Source organism: Schistocerca serialis, chromosome 2 (genome assembly GCF_023864345.2).
Source record: "Schistocerca serialis cubense isolate TAMUIC-IGC-003099 chromosome 2, iqSchSeri2.2, whole genome shotgun sequence".
NCBI classification, from domain to species: Eukaryota; Metazoa; Arthropoda; class Insecta; order Orthoptera; family Acrididae; genus Schistocerca; species Schistocerca serialis.
The window spans coordinates 310,625,104-310,638,735 of record NC_064639.1 but is presented as its reverse complement, the minus strand read 5'-3'; the positions used below and the strand labels follow the sequence as shown (position 1 = coordinate 310,638,735).

Genomic DNA, 13,632 nt, shown 5'->3' with positions numbered 1-13,632 from the left:
TATATCAAAATAATCAGCAACAGTTGCATGAAAGAAACTGTTAGTGAGCAGAGAACATTCTGGAGGATTAGGTAGGATTACTCATCACAGATACAAAATTGTTAAATGTGAAAGGACATGTTTTTCTTCTTTGACTCTGCCTTTTCTTTCATAACCTAACAGTAAAGGATTTAAAGTAAAATCTGCTTTTCTTCTGACAGGACTGATCAGTAGGTCCACAGACATTAGGTGACATCAGTTCACCAGGGTTGGACATTCTGTCTCTAAATCCAAATGACAGTCTGTGCATTTTTACAAAAATCAGTTTCTTCTTATTATGGCACCGTCTTGATATCTTCATCTCGTATGGTACAGTTGTAATAATGAAGCATCATCGGTGACGTTTATTTCAACTATTTCCTTTGGTAGGATTGGTTCAAGGTTTGCTTTGTACAGTGTTCCACATACTTAACATGTTCCATGTATTACTATTCCGTTATTGCTTCTAAGTTTGCACTCTGTTGATGTTGACATTAATTCACTATTTTGATTGCAATCTTAAGCAGCTAGCACTGAAAACAAATTTCTGTATCATTTTGAAATATACCAAAGTCAAGCAGAATTATTATTATTATTATTTTTCTAACTATACCTTTACTTGCAAATCATTAAGGAGTAAAGCAGACCGCACACTGAATAGCAGAAACATTGAACTGTCGACAGGCACACCCAAAAGAGAAAGGAAACTTGCTGACTTCACCAGAGCTTTTATTACCTATCAGCATGCCCCACCCCTCATAAAGTGGTATTCTATTGCTCACCCAATCTACACAACATCCTGGTCCATCCCTATGCCATACCCATTCCCAAACATTTGCTAGTAGGATCTTATCCCTGTGGAAGACCCAGATGTGCTCAATCCACCAACCCAGCACTTCCTACTCCAGTCATGGCACAGGTTTATCCTGTCCCATCAGAGGCAGGGCCAACTCTGAAAGCAGCCATGTCACTTACCAACTCTTTTGCAATCACTAAATAGCTTTTTATGTCAGTATGACAGGCAACCAGCTGTCCATCAAAATGAATGGGCACTGCCAGTCTGTGGCCAAGAGCAAAGTTGACCACCCAGGGGCACAACATGCTAGTGTTCAATTGCTGCTTCAAAATGCATGCCATCTGGATCCTTACATACAGTACAGATTTTTTGAGCTATGCAGATGGGAGTTATCCGTGCAACACATCATTCATTTCCTTAACCCGCCTGACGTCAGTCTGTGGTAAACCGCTGTCCCCACATCCTCTACCCACCAGTATCCTCTTATTGTTTCCTGTCACCCAATCCAGGCCTCATTATCATATTCATCATGTGTCACACCTCACAGGCTCCTGTACCTGCGTATCACATGCCTAGCCTGTGCACCTCCCATTCCTCCCGCTCACATTCCTAGCCAGCAGAAATGCTGCCTCTCTCCAAGCTGCTAGCTACTGATCACCAAATCTTCTTCCTGTCTTCTGTCTCTTTCTTCTTTCACCCACCCCGTTGTACCAGCCCCCACCCCACTCCACGCCACTCCAGTCCATCCCACCTCACCTCACCTCACCCCACCCCACTCTACTCCACTGCAGTGTGTGTGGACACACATGCGCTCTAGCTTGTCAAAGGATTTATTTGAAATCTAGCAAGTATTCATAATCTTTTGTGTGTTTTGTAACTGCTATTCGAGGAGTGGTCCCCTTTACTCCTAAATTAGTTACTTGTTTAAATTATGCTGAACTATCCTTACTATATATCTTTACTTGGTTTTCCATCAGAAATCTGCTTTAGTTCAACGACGTTTGTGCCGATAATAATTGCAAACATCACCTTTATAGATTTCAAAAATAATTCATTACCCTACTTTTCCTTTCTTACATTTAATGCTGAAACTTCTTGTGCACTGTCCTGTTTTCTTACATTTATGACAAGTTTGTCTCAAACACAAGTAGTTGAACAATTAATTCATTGAATGTTTTGCTTTCATCATCAGAAAACAACAACTGACTGGATTGAAAGGTTTTAAATGTCCGCAGCATTTCTGTTTATTATTCCAAATACAGAAATGGTTGCTTTTTTATGTTACTGTAAACAATCAACCTGGATTATTCTTTATACTTTGACTCTTTTTATCTATTTGTTATTAATTTTCATTATTTAGTGTTTTTCTTTTATATTACAGTATGTGCTAATAAAAACTTACTTTCAGGCTACAAAATCCAAGAAGCCAATAATGTTACCAATAACATTTATGGATGGAAACACAAAAACACTTCTTGCAGATTCTGCAACTACTGCACGGGAATTATGTAATCAGTTGTCAGACAAAATTGGCCTCAAAGACCAGTTTGGATTCTCATTGTACATTGCCTTATTTGACAAGGTGTGTAAACTTCTTTCTTTTGTAATTTATGGCAAGTTTATCAAGCAAAGAATTTATACTAAAACTCAAATAAATGCTTATAATGTAATAATCCTCATTTGTTTTAGCATTGTAGACATTCTTCTAAGTGTTTACTTTTATAAAAAAAGTTGTAGTCCTTAAACTGAAGCAAGTTTAAAGCTTCCAGTCTGCAGGAGTGGTCCATGTGATCATAATTTACTGTTTATATAATAAAACTAATATTACTCTTTCAATAGACTTAAATTGTGTAATTTTATTGTGACCATAAAAAAATATTTAGTAATGTCATTGTAAGACTTTGTCTCCAACCATACTAGTTCCAGCAGTCCTTGAAACAACAGAATCCATTACAAGTGAATGAAGCTTTTAGAGAGAGAGAGAGAGAATGTTCTGTAGTATGTAGTTATTATATGAGAAATTTAGTCATTCCTTGCAGTATTGCCATTGTAGCAGCTGAAAGTGACAGATCTGCTTCTTTCTTCCACCAGTTGTGAACACAGATTCATGAAATTATTGAGCAGGCTGAACATAGTGTGCAAAAAATTCAGTGTTGGCTCTGTCTGGTTTATGGGCAAGACATGATGATGAAGCAGATACAGTGTGTATGATCCAGACAGGCTTCTGATAGCCATTAAAACACACATTATAAAAGATGGACTGGGTGTCATCCCTCATCAGTGATGATTCTGGTGGAACAAGTGCAGCAACACAATATATAAAACCATGACAAGAGCAGGTTGACAGACAAGAAAATTTAGAAATTCTGTTAAATTTTTATTTTTCATCCTCTTTTTCCTTTGTGAGGAGAAAGATATGAAACAGTAAAGTGAAAGAGTAAAATACAGTGATGTAAAAGAGAAAAAAGTTACTCTGAACCAAGAAACGGACAGGGTACAGCTCAGTATTTAGAATGATCAACAAACTAAATGCTGCAATTCAGCTTCCAGAATACTACATCTACCAGTAATGAGCTGCTGGTAATTGACATTAGAAATACAAGAGATTTTGTGGGAGGTAAAGAAAATACTAAATATCCTTTAAGTACTTTACTCAGTGCCACCACCCAACAAAAAACTCTCTCTCTCTCTCTCTCTCTCTCTCTCTCTCTTCCTCTGCTCCTCCCTCTCCCTCCCCTCTTTGTTTACAGACTGATGCAGTTACAGATCTTCATTTAACATTGACCCTCTCCCCACAGGATTTTATATCCAATACTTCTTTAAGTAATTTATCTGAAGCAAGAAACCATGCGTTTTGTTCCATAATTCTGTAATTTTGTCATTTTGATAGTAATATGTAGACCTACACTTACATTCCAACAATTCTGTTGTTTAGGTTTCATCACTAGGCAGTGGCGGAGATCATGTTATGGATGCTATATCACAATGTGAACAGTATGCCAAAGAACAAGGAGCTCAGGAAAGGAATGCTCCTTGGAGATTGTTTTTTAGAAAAGAAATATTTGCTCCATGGCATGATCCAGCAGAAGATCAAGTGGCAAGCAATCTCATATATCAGCAAGTAGTAAGAGGTGTTAAGTTTGGTGAATACAGATGTGACAAGGTAAGACATGGAACCTCATATTGAATAATTGCCAAAAACATTTTCTTTATTTCTTTCTTCAGTAGAGTATAATGTAACTGAGGTTTCTTTTATAATGGTGTCATGCCTCTAATTTCACATGCATCTTTAATCTTCATGTAAGCTGGATATTTTTATTTGTAGTCTTTTGTTAAGGAGTTATTCTACCAACTCCCTTGTCAAAAGCTGACACTGAAAGACTGTAGTTATTTTAGATATCCATTATTGTTCTACATCACAAACTTCACTGTTTACTGTAAGATAAAACATGATTTTAGTAACCATTTACTTATCAGTACTGTTGAGCATTGCTGCTACACTGCGGTGACAAAAGTCGTGAGACACTTCCTGATATGTCAGACCTCCTTTTGCCTAACATAGTGCAGCAATTCATCATGGTATGGACTCAATAAGTTGTTGAAAGTCCTCTGCAGAAATATTGAGCCACACTGCCTCTATAGCCATTCATAGTTGTGAAAGTTTTGCCTTTGAAGAATTTTGTGCATCAACTGACCTCTTGAGTGTATCCAGTATCTGTTTAGTGAAGTTCGTGTCAGGTGTTTGAGAACATGAAGTCCAATAATAGATACAAATGGCCTCCAAGTAGCTGGACAACCATTTCCAGTCAATGATAATTCAGTTGGACCAGAGGACCTAGTCCATTCCATATAAACACAGCCCACACCATTATGGTGCTACCACCACCTTGCACAGTGCCTTGTTGACAACCTGAGTGGGGTCTGCACCACACTTGAATCCTACCATTAGCTCTTACCAACTGAAATCAGGACTTATCTGCCCAGATCATAGTTTTCCAGTCATCTAGGGTCCAACAAATATGGTCATGAGCCCAGGAAAGGCACTGCAGGTGATTTTGCACTGTTAGCAAAGGCACTTGGCGTCAGTTATCTGCCATCATAGCCCATTAATGTCAAATTTTGCTTCACTGTCGCAACGGATATATTCATCATACATCCCGTGTTTATTTCTGTGGTTATTTCACTCTGTGTTGCCTATCTGTTAGCACTGACTATTATGTGCAAATGCTGCTGCTCTCTGTCATTAAGCGAAGGCCATCAGCCACTACGTGAGGTAATGCCTGAAATTTGATATTCTCAGCACACTCTTGGACACTGTGGATATTGTAATATTGAATTTCTTAGCAATTCTCAAAATGGAATGTCCCATGCATCTAGCTCCAACTACCATTTCGTGTTCAACGTCTGTTAATTCCCATGATGTGGCCATATGTCGGAAACTGTTTCAGATGAATCACCTGAATACAAACGATACTTTACCAGTGCACTGTCCTTTTATATCTTGCATATGCGATAGTAATACCATTGGTATATGTGCGTATCACTGTCCCATGACTTTTGTCACCTCAGTGTAAATTTATGTATATGAAAATAGGTCAGTACTGATCAAACAGAAGAGGCACTGGGCAGCAAACCAGCAATTAAAAAAAAAGTAGTCTTGGTAATTCTAAATCTGCTACTCTGCGTCTGTAAAAACTGCTGTTTGAAATTACATCATCATATTGAATCGTCAGTCGTCGGTAAATTTCAGTAGGTTCATTCATGTGTAGTAAAGATTTACAACAAAATGGTGTGTTTTTTAATGAAATGATCATTGTTGCAGAGGTTGTAAACTGGTTCACATCTCTGCACTCTTGTCTGCCTTTTATTTTATGCAACAACTCCCTTGTTGACATAAACAAAGTGGTACATTGTGCTGTATTTTTTTCTTTAAATTAAAAGGCTTCAATTTATTTGACTATGCACATACTCAACTTAGAGTAAAACATTAGTAAGACTAGCAACCTTGAACATGCATCAATGAAAGAGCTCCATGTCAAAAAGAATTATATCAGAGGTACTTTAAAAATGGCAGCACTATTCTGAGGAGCTGTTGGTATTTCATATGTTTTGTGACTATGTATGTAACTTTTGAATCTAGTGTGAAACCTTGTTCTATTCCAGGAAGAGGATCTTGCAATGATAGCAGCCCAACAGTATTATATTGAATATGGCACAGATCTGAACATTGATAGGCTGTACAATTTGCTTCCAAGCTATATTCCTGATTATTGTTTCACAAACACAGAAAAAGCCATTGATCGCTGGGGCCAATTAGTTATTCAAGCTTATAAGAAGGTACTGTCTCTGAAGTTATAATAGGACTACGAAAATATCTGATTTGTCCCATACATTAGCCCTATGTAAATATCTGCTCTGTGTTATAATTATGTTAAGGATTATATCAACAACAATGCTCTTTATTTTGTATAATAATGCTATCTGTTTCACATTTTGATTGTGTTACATTTTCTTTCTACAGAGCTATTATTTGAAGGAGAAGGTTCCACCTTTGAGAGTAAAAGAAGATGTTGTTAGCTATGCGAAGTTCAAGTGGCCTTTATTATTCTCCCGGTTCTATGAAGCTTATAGAAATTCTGGTGAGAAAGGCAATGTTAAACTTTTTACTTAAATATTATTTCAACTGAAGTTGTTAGTTTTAGTATTCTTCACTGTGTTTTGTAACTCAAACTTTTTGCGTGCAATATTTTTTGTTTCAGAATATTATCAGCATATAAACATTTGCAATAGTCATTATTACGTATGTAAGTAGTTGATTAATAAGGATTATTCAAATGTAAAGGCGAAGTATATGTACAGATTACTTGTAGGATACTCCTCTGCGTTTTTGCACCTTATGTATGATATATATACATAATGTACATCAAAGTACTTATCAGGGACATGTTTATTATCTATTAAAGGTTTATTATCTAATAAAAATTGCTGATGTAACTGGAACTGATAACTGTCTGGGAAGTAGAAACGTTTAACTCAGTATCATACATTATAATCAATGTTTTTGGAAAGTGTGCAGCTGTCATTCATTATTTAAACAATGGAACACTGCACCAGTTACATATTTTTTCATGCTTAGGATGATGCATTTTGGGAATTTTTTCTCGTTGTCAATTGCTCTATTTACAAAAGTATTTTGTGTGGTGTTTTCATATGTGGTGTTGTGCATCTCGTGCACTGTAGTCATCTTTTTGAGTTATCAGGTACTGTGCCTTCTCAGTTATGCAGAAAACCACACACACATGCAAACTGTCATGCACATTGTTTGGTTGTGTAACATCACAAAAAATACGTGAGTAAATACTGCACTTGACAACAAGAATAAATTCTTGAAACATGTTTTGCACAGCATGAAAAAATCTGTAATTGGTACTGTTTAAACGAAAAACATCTGAGTAACGCAGAGTGAGTGAAGATGTCAACTAGCACTACAAGTGGCCAAACAACGAAATACACTAAATATCTTTCGACAGAGGTGTCATGATGATCACAGCAATCACGAAACTTCGCATGTGCAGTAGAGACAGTTTATAAATGGTTGTGATAGGCAAGAATACCTTTATTCAAATGAACCTAGTTACTCCCATCAGGCACCAAGCCAAGTAGAGCTTGGCAGCAGCAGGGAATAGAGCATAAATTGTTGTAACTATTGCACATTTACCAGTTCAGATCTGCTGAGTAGAGCACCCTGGTGTCAAGAAATTTCACCATGTAATGTTTATATATACTACCTGATAGCTAACATCATGCCAGCATTATTTTATGTCAGTTTCTTCTCTGTGAACATTTTTTCATAAAGTGCAAATCGTGAGAAAATCATAAATGTGTTGACACAAAATGGGTTACGACATTGTGGAGCTAGGACATTTGAAGGAAAATGCTGTAAACAGCGGGAAAACATTAATTCCAGGAATGAAAATTGGCATTATAATATAGTTCCAAAAATTTTAATTTTTTTTTCTCCAGTTGTCATTCTTCTGTTGCTTCTGTACCAAAAATGTGTTAAATTGATGTTTACAGCCGGCCGGAGTGGCCGAGCCGTTAAAGGCGCTACAGTCCGGAACCGCCCGACCACTACGGTCGCAGGTTCGAATCCTGCCTCGGGCATGGATGTGTGTGATGTCCTTAGGTTGGTTAGGTTTAAGTAGTTCTAAGTTCTAGGGGACTTATGACCACAGCAGTTGAGTCCCATAGTGCTCAGAGCCATTTGAACCATTTTTTTTTATGTTTACATAAGTAAAAATGCAGAGACAACAGCTTATAAGACATGTTGCCTGTTGGTGCTCATCTCGAGTTACACAACTGATGGTTGTTTAGTGATTTTTCTGCCTGTTCCTTGAAATGACAGTGAAACCAATAAATGACCATAGATAAAACATCCAAACATGAGAGCCACATGACAGCACATGAAGACTTGATCATAAAAGCTTCAACAATTTCAAACTACTTAAGAATTACAAATTTATCTAATTTACTGTCTTTATAAATTTTAATATGGTTTACTACTGTTGCTGTTCCATCTAGTCAGACAGAATGACTAGTAATAATTCACGATTATTTATGAATCATGAACAGTAGAGCTTGAACGCACATTGCTGTTTCAATTTGAGCTTCTCTGTTGTTCTTTACATACTTTAGATCCCTTTTTCTACACAAAATATGGAAAAAACTGCTAAATAAGGTAAGGTATCTGTAGCAGAACTGCCATCTTTTGTCAAAGAAACATTTTGCCAGTGACAAATGTTTGCTCTTACAGTACTAATTTTTCCCTTTTTTTCAGGTCCCAATTTGCCAAAGAATGATGTAATAATTGCTGTGAACTGGACTGGTGTATATGTTGTGGATGATCAAGAACAAGTTCTCTTGGAATTATCCTTCCCAGAAATCACCACAGTTTCAAGCCAGAAGTAAGCATATTACATCAAAAATACAACTGCCTGTAAATTCACTGTAGACCTTAGCAGTCATATTAAATGTTAGTGTACAATTTTTGGATATACATTCTTGATAGTAATTTATCATGACTGATTAGAATGTGTATCAAATATAGGCCTGGAGACTGAGCTCTGGAATTTACTGACAACAATCCAACAAACTGAACCAATCAAGGACATTACACAAAGTAAACTGTGTGATCAAAAGTATCCGGACAACCCCAAAAACATATGTTTTTCATATTAGGTGCATTGTGCTGCCATCTACTGTCAGGTACTCCATGTCAGCAACATCAGTATCATTAGACATCATGAGAGAGCAGAATGGGGTGCTCCGCTGAACTCATGGACTTCGAATGTGGTCAGGTGATTGGATGTCACTTGTGTCATACGTCCGTACGCAAGATTTACACACTCCTAGACATCCCTAGGTTCAATATTTCCAATGTGATAGTGAAGTGGAAACGTGAAGGGACACAAAAACATACAGACCGACCTCATCTGTTGACTGACAGAGACTGCCGAGAGTTGAAGGGGGTTGTAATGTGTAATAGGCAGATATCTATCCAGATCATCACACAGGAATTCCAAACTGCATCAGGATCCACTGCAAGTACTATGACAGTTAGGTGGGAGGTGATAAAACTTGCATTTCATGGTTTAGCGGCTGCTCATAAGCCACAAATCACACCAGTAAATGCCAAACAGTGCCTCGCATGGTGTACGGAGCGTAAACATTGGACGATTGAACAGTGGAGTGACGAATCACAGTACACAATGTAACAATCTGATGGCAGGGTGTGGGTATGGCGAATGCCTGGTGAACATCATCTGCCAGCGTGTATAGTGCCAATAGTAAAATTTGGAGGCGGTGGTGTTATTGTGTGGCCGTATTTCTCATGAAGGGGGCTTGCACCCCTCATTGTTTTGTGTGTCACTGTCGCAGGACAGACGTACATTGCTGTTTTAAGTACCTTCTTGCTTCCCACTGTTGTAGAGGAATTTGGGGATGGTGATTGCATCTTTCAACACAATAGAGCACCAGTTCATAACGCATGGCCTGCGGTGGAGTGGTTACACGACATTAGCATCCCTGTAATGGACTGGCCTGCACAGAGTCCTGACCTGAATCCTATAGAACACATTTGGGATGTTTTGGAATGCCGACTTCATGCCAGGCCTCACCATCCGACATTGATACCTCTCCTCAGTGTAGCACACCGTGAAGAATGGGCTGCCATTCCCCAAGAAACCTTTCAGCACCTGATTGAATGTATGCCTGTGAGAGTGGAAGCTGTCATTAAGGCTAAGGGTGGGCCAACACCATATTGAATCCCAGCATTACCGATGGAGGATGCCATGAACTTGTAAGTCATTTTCAGCCAGGTGTCCGGATACTTTTGTTTACATACTGTACTCTAGAGCTGTAGATTGACAGACAGTTGTTAAATGGAAATGTTCCTTGGCTACTCACTTCTTATTTTGGGCATTTCAGTTTACAGTTAATATTTTGTTGGGATATTGGACACCTGTCTGTTTTTCTCTTATACTACTCACATCATCAGTAACGATATAAATGTGACATTATTATTCACGTGCACTTTTTATGGTCACTGCCACTAAAACAGTTACACTTTAAAAAATGACATGCAGTCTGCCAATGGCATCTGTTAAAATGCTGTGTGTCACACAAAATGTTTTATATATGAAGCGGATGTGTAGATCGATGTTGAACAAATTTGGCACAGAAGCAGCAGGCCTCGTGAGTATCAACACTGTGGGGTTTATAACCTAGCTCCAACAGGAGTGGAGATATGGGCAAAAATATGTTTTTCCCAGCCCACAGTGTGTAGGTTGCACTGTGTGATAGGTATGTCATGTGTGGACAGTATCAGCCTGCCAAATCAACTTGCTTTGCAGGGAAACCTACATGTCAGGGACAAGAATCAGTTTCCAAGCCTCAACGTGTAAGTTGCCCTGCATGACAGGTGTGTTGTGTTGAAGTAGTATCGGTCTGTTTTCTCAACCTGTGTGCTTGGCGTCCTGTACGTCAAGGGCAAATAAATGATTTTCAAGTGTCCAATGCATGACATGCATATTCTGGGAGTAGTATCAGCCTGCTTTATTCGAACGTATGGCAGGGACTATACGTGCCGATGAGCATGGCTGAGAACAAGTTGAGATGGATAGAGGAGGGGATGGACAGAGTGAGGGGGAGGAGGAAATGGACCGAGAGAGGGGAGGAGGGTGAGGCGCATGAGGCAGGTGCATGTTGTGGGAGGGTAGTGGGCAGGTGAAAAAGGAAGAGGGGGAGGTGGAGGCAAGTAGAGAGAGAGAGAGAGAGAGAGAGAGAGAGAGAGAGAGAGAGAGAGAGAGGGGGGAGGATATAGTCAGAAGGAGGGGGAAGAAGATATGATTACAGAAAGGAAGTGGAGAAAATGCACAAAGAGAGGAGGAGGAGGAGGAGACAAAGAGACAGACAGACAGAGAGATAGAGACAGATAGAGGTGGGAGGTTGAGATGAACACAGAGAGGGTGAGAGGAGATGTGTTCAGTATATGTGTCAAAGCTGTGGAGAATTGGTTAGTGTAGCCTATCAAGAGAAATCAGAATCAGTTGAATGTTGCAAGAGGTAAATAAATTTTTGCCCACGAGTTCAAAAATATTATGTTGCTAATAGATGTGCTGCTTATTGCTGCTAAATGTAATTAATTTTCCAGTGGCATTGTGCCATACATTCAATTACTTTAAATATTATAAAAATATTAATTAGAAAAAAGTAGCATATAAATGAAGATATATTGAAAGCAAATTACTTTGCAGCAGAGTCAATAAGCACTAATGTTGACTACTATCAATAAAACATATAATGCTCTTTCACAATATATTTAGTGCACTATTTATTTATTTGGTTTAGATACAAATGAAATTTTCTCACCTCTGCCAAACCTGATATGGAAAACTGATCAGAAGCTGTTCTTAACCAAATCAGGATACTTTCCTCTAGTCAAATGCAATAATTTGCTTACTATTATTACATTCTATAATGCCTTTTTGTGGCATGTAAGGGCTAAGATGGTTAAGTGTAATGTATTGTATTTGTATTTCAGAACAAGCAAAGTCTTCTCACAAACATTTACACTGTCTACAATAAGAGGAGAAGAGTTCACATTTCAGAGCCCAAATGCAGAAGATATAAGAGATTTAGTTGTATATTTCTTAGAAGGATTGAAGAAGAGATCAAAATATGTTATTTCCTTGCAGGATTACAAAGCACCAGGTGAGTTGTGAAGTGAAATTGAGTTGAATTAAGTTTTATAATAGCCATAAATTTATGCAAAGTGGCACAAATTGAGACTTTGGTCATTTTGTGATACTGAAATGTATCAATTCCCTTGCATTATGACCTGTACAATCAGGTAAAAATACTGAAAAAATTCTCATGGGGATAGTTCGTTTGAAAAGTCACTAGCAAGATTATGCTCCTCAAATAAAAACATGTATAAAATCCAACTGATACTTAATGTGTTTGTTTAGACACCTTATATATGTTAAATGAAACATTCCCAATATAAAGTAATGCATGAAGTGCCTTAAACTAATGAAATGTAGGAAAGTGTATTGTATATATCTCAGGTACATATGCCTCTGTCTTGTCACTGGAGTTTGAAATGATCTGTTTCACTCTGGTGCTTATCATATGAAACAAAACTGCTGCTAAACTGCAGGTGGGTGCTCACACGATCATTGCAGTCCAGAGTTAGGCAGATACGTGATGTAGTTGAGCCATATCAAATTAAAAACCGAACCCATATGATCATGTGGGACATTGTGGAAAGGGATATACATTCATTCTACAAGATGAGGGAAAAATTACCTAAATTCTTACCCTCACCTTTTATTCTTACACCCACCCAACTTAAAATGTAGCATTAGCTCATGTTCACACCCTTGGCCTAAGCCATTGTGGACAACCAGGTAGAAGACCTGCCCTGTACCCCAACCCATCGCATTCTATCATAGTCCATTCAAGAACATATCCTATCCTATGAATGGTGGGATCATATGTGAAAGAAGTCATGTATCAGAAGTGCTGTAATTACTCTGCAGATTCCATGTACGGGTGGTAACTAACCAGTTGTGTCTGCCCACATGAATGACCATCTCCATACTGGAGCTGATTACAAATTCAGCCATCTAGTTGTTGAACATGCTGCACATGAAAACAACAGTGATTTTAATAGCTATTTCACTATGCATGCCAATGGAATCATCATTGATAACACCAGCTTACCCTTCTGACCACTTTTCGTTTCCTGTCATTTTCCATGTCACCCCTCCCGTGTTCAACTGTCCTGTGTGTGTGTGTGTGTGTGTGTGTGTGTGTGACTTGGTGTGATGTGAATGTCACAATTTTGTCACTGAGAGCTACCATGTGTCCCCCCCCCCCCCCCCCCATGTCATGCCTTCCCACCTCCCCCTTGCTCTTTGTAGATTCTACACATCCTTCCCTTCTTCCTCTTCTCATCTCACCACTCCTATCACCCTGAAAACCACTTGTAAAATTAATTAAGTGTTTATTTAGTGTTTTGCTCTGAAAGATGCCAGAATTTGATTTTTGTATTACATGTTTTGGTAGCTGGAGATGGGGTGACGCAGAGGTCAGCTTTAAAGTATGGCCGTGAGCACCACTTTTTCCAGTGCAGTGTATCAGAAACAGGGTTTATGTACTGACAAGAAAAAAAATTCCCAGATCTCCCAGTTAAAAATACATGTTTTCCCAGTTGAAAATACACTTTTTCCTGGGTGAAAATACACTTTTTCCTG

At 38.4% G+C, this 13,632-nt stretch overlaps 1 protein-coding gene across 1 annotated transcript in view; it reads left to right on the top strand.

The window, feature by feature from the left end:
* LOC126457095 (myosin-VIIa) overlaps positions 1–13,632 on the top strand; it is a 463,049-nt gene that overhangs the window by 425,333 nt on the left and 24,084 nt on the right. Inside the window, exons 25-30 of the mRNA XM_050093124.1 lie at positions 2,223–2,396; positions 3,750–3,977; positions 5,978–6,151; positions 6,336–6,453; positions 8,652–8,778; positions 11,916–12,085. Of these exons, the coding sequence (XP_049949081.1) occupies positions 2,223–2,396; positions 3,750–3,977; positions 5,978–6,151; positions 6,336–6,453; positions 8,652–8,778; positions 11,916–12,085 (991 nt within the window). The remainder of the gene's footprint in view (positions 1–2,222; positions 2,397–3,749; positions 3,978–5,977; positions 6,152–6,335; positions 6,454–8,651; positions 8,779–11,915; positions 12,086–13,632) is intronic.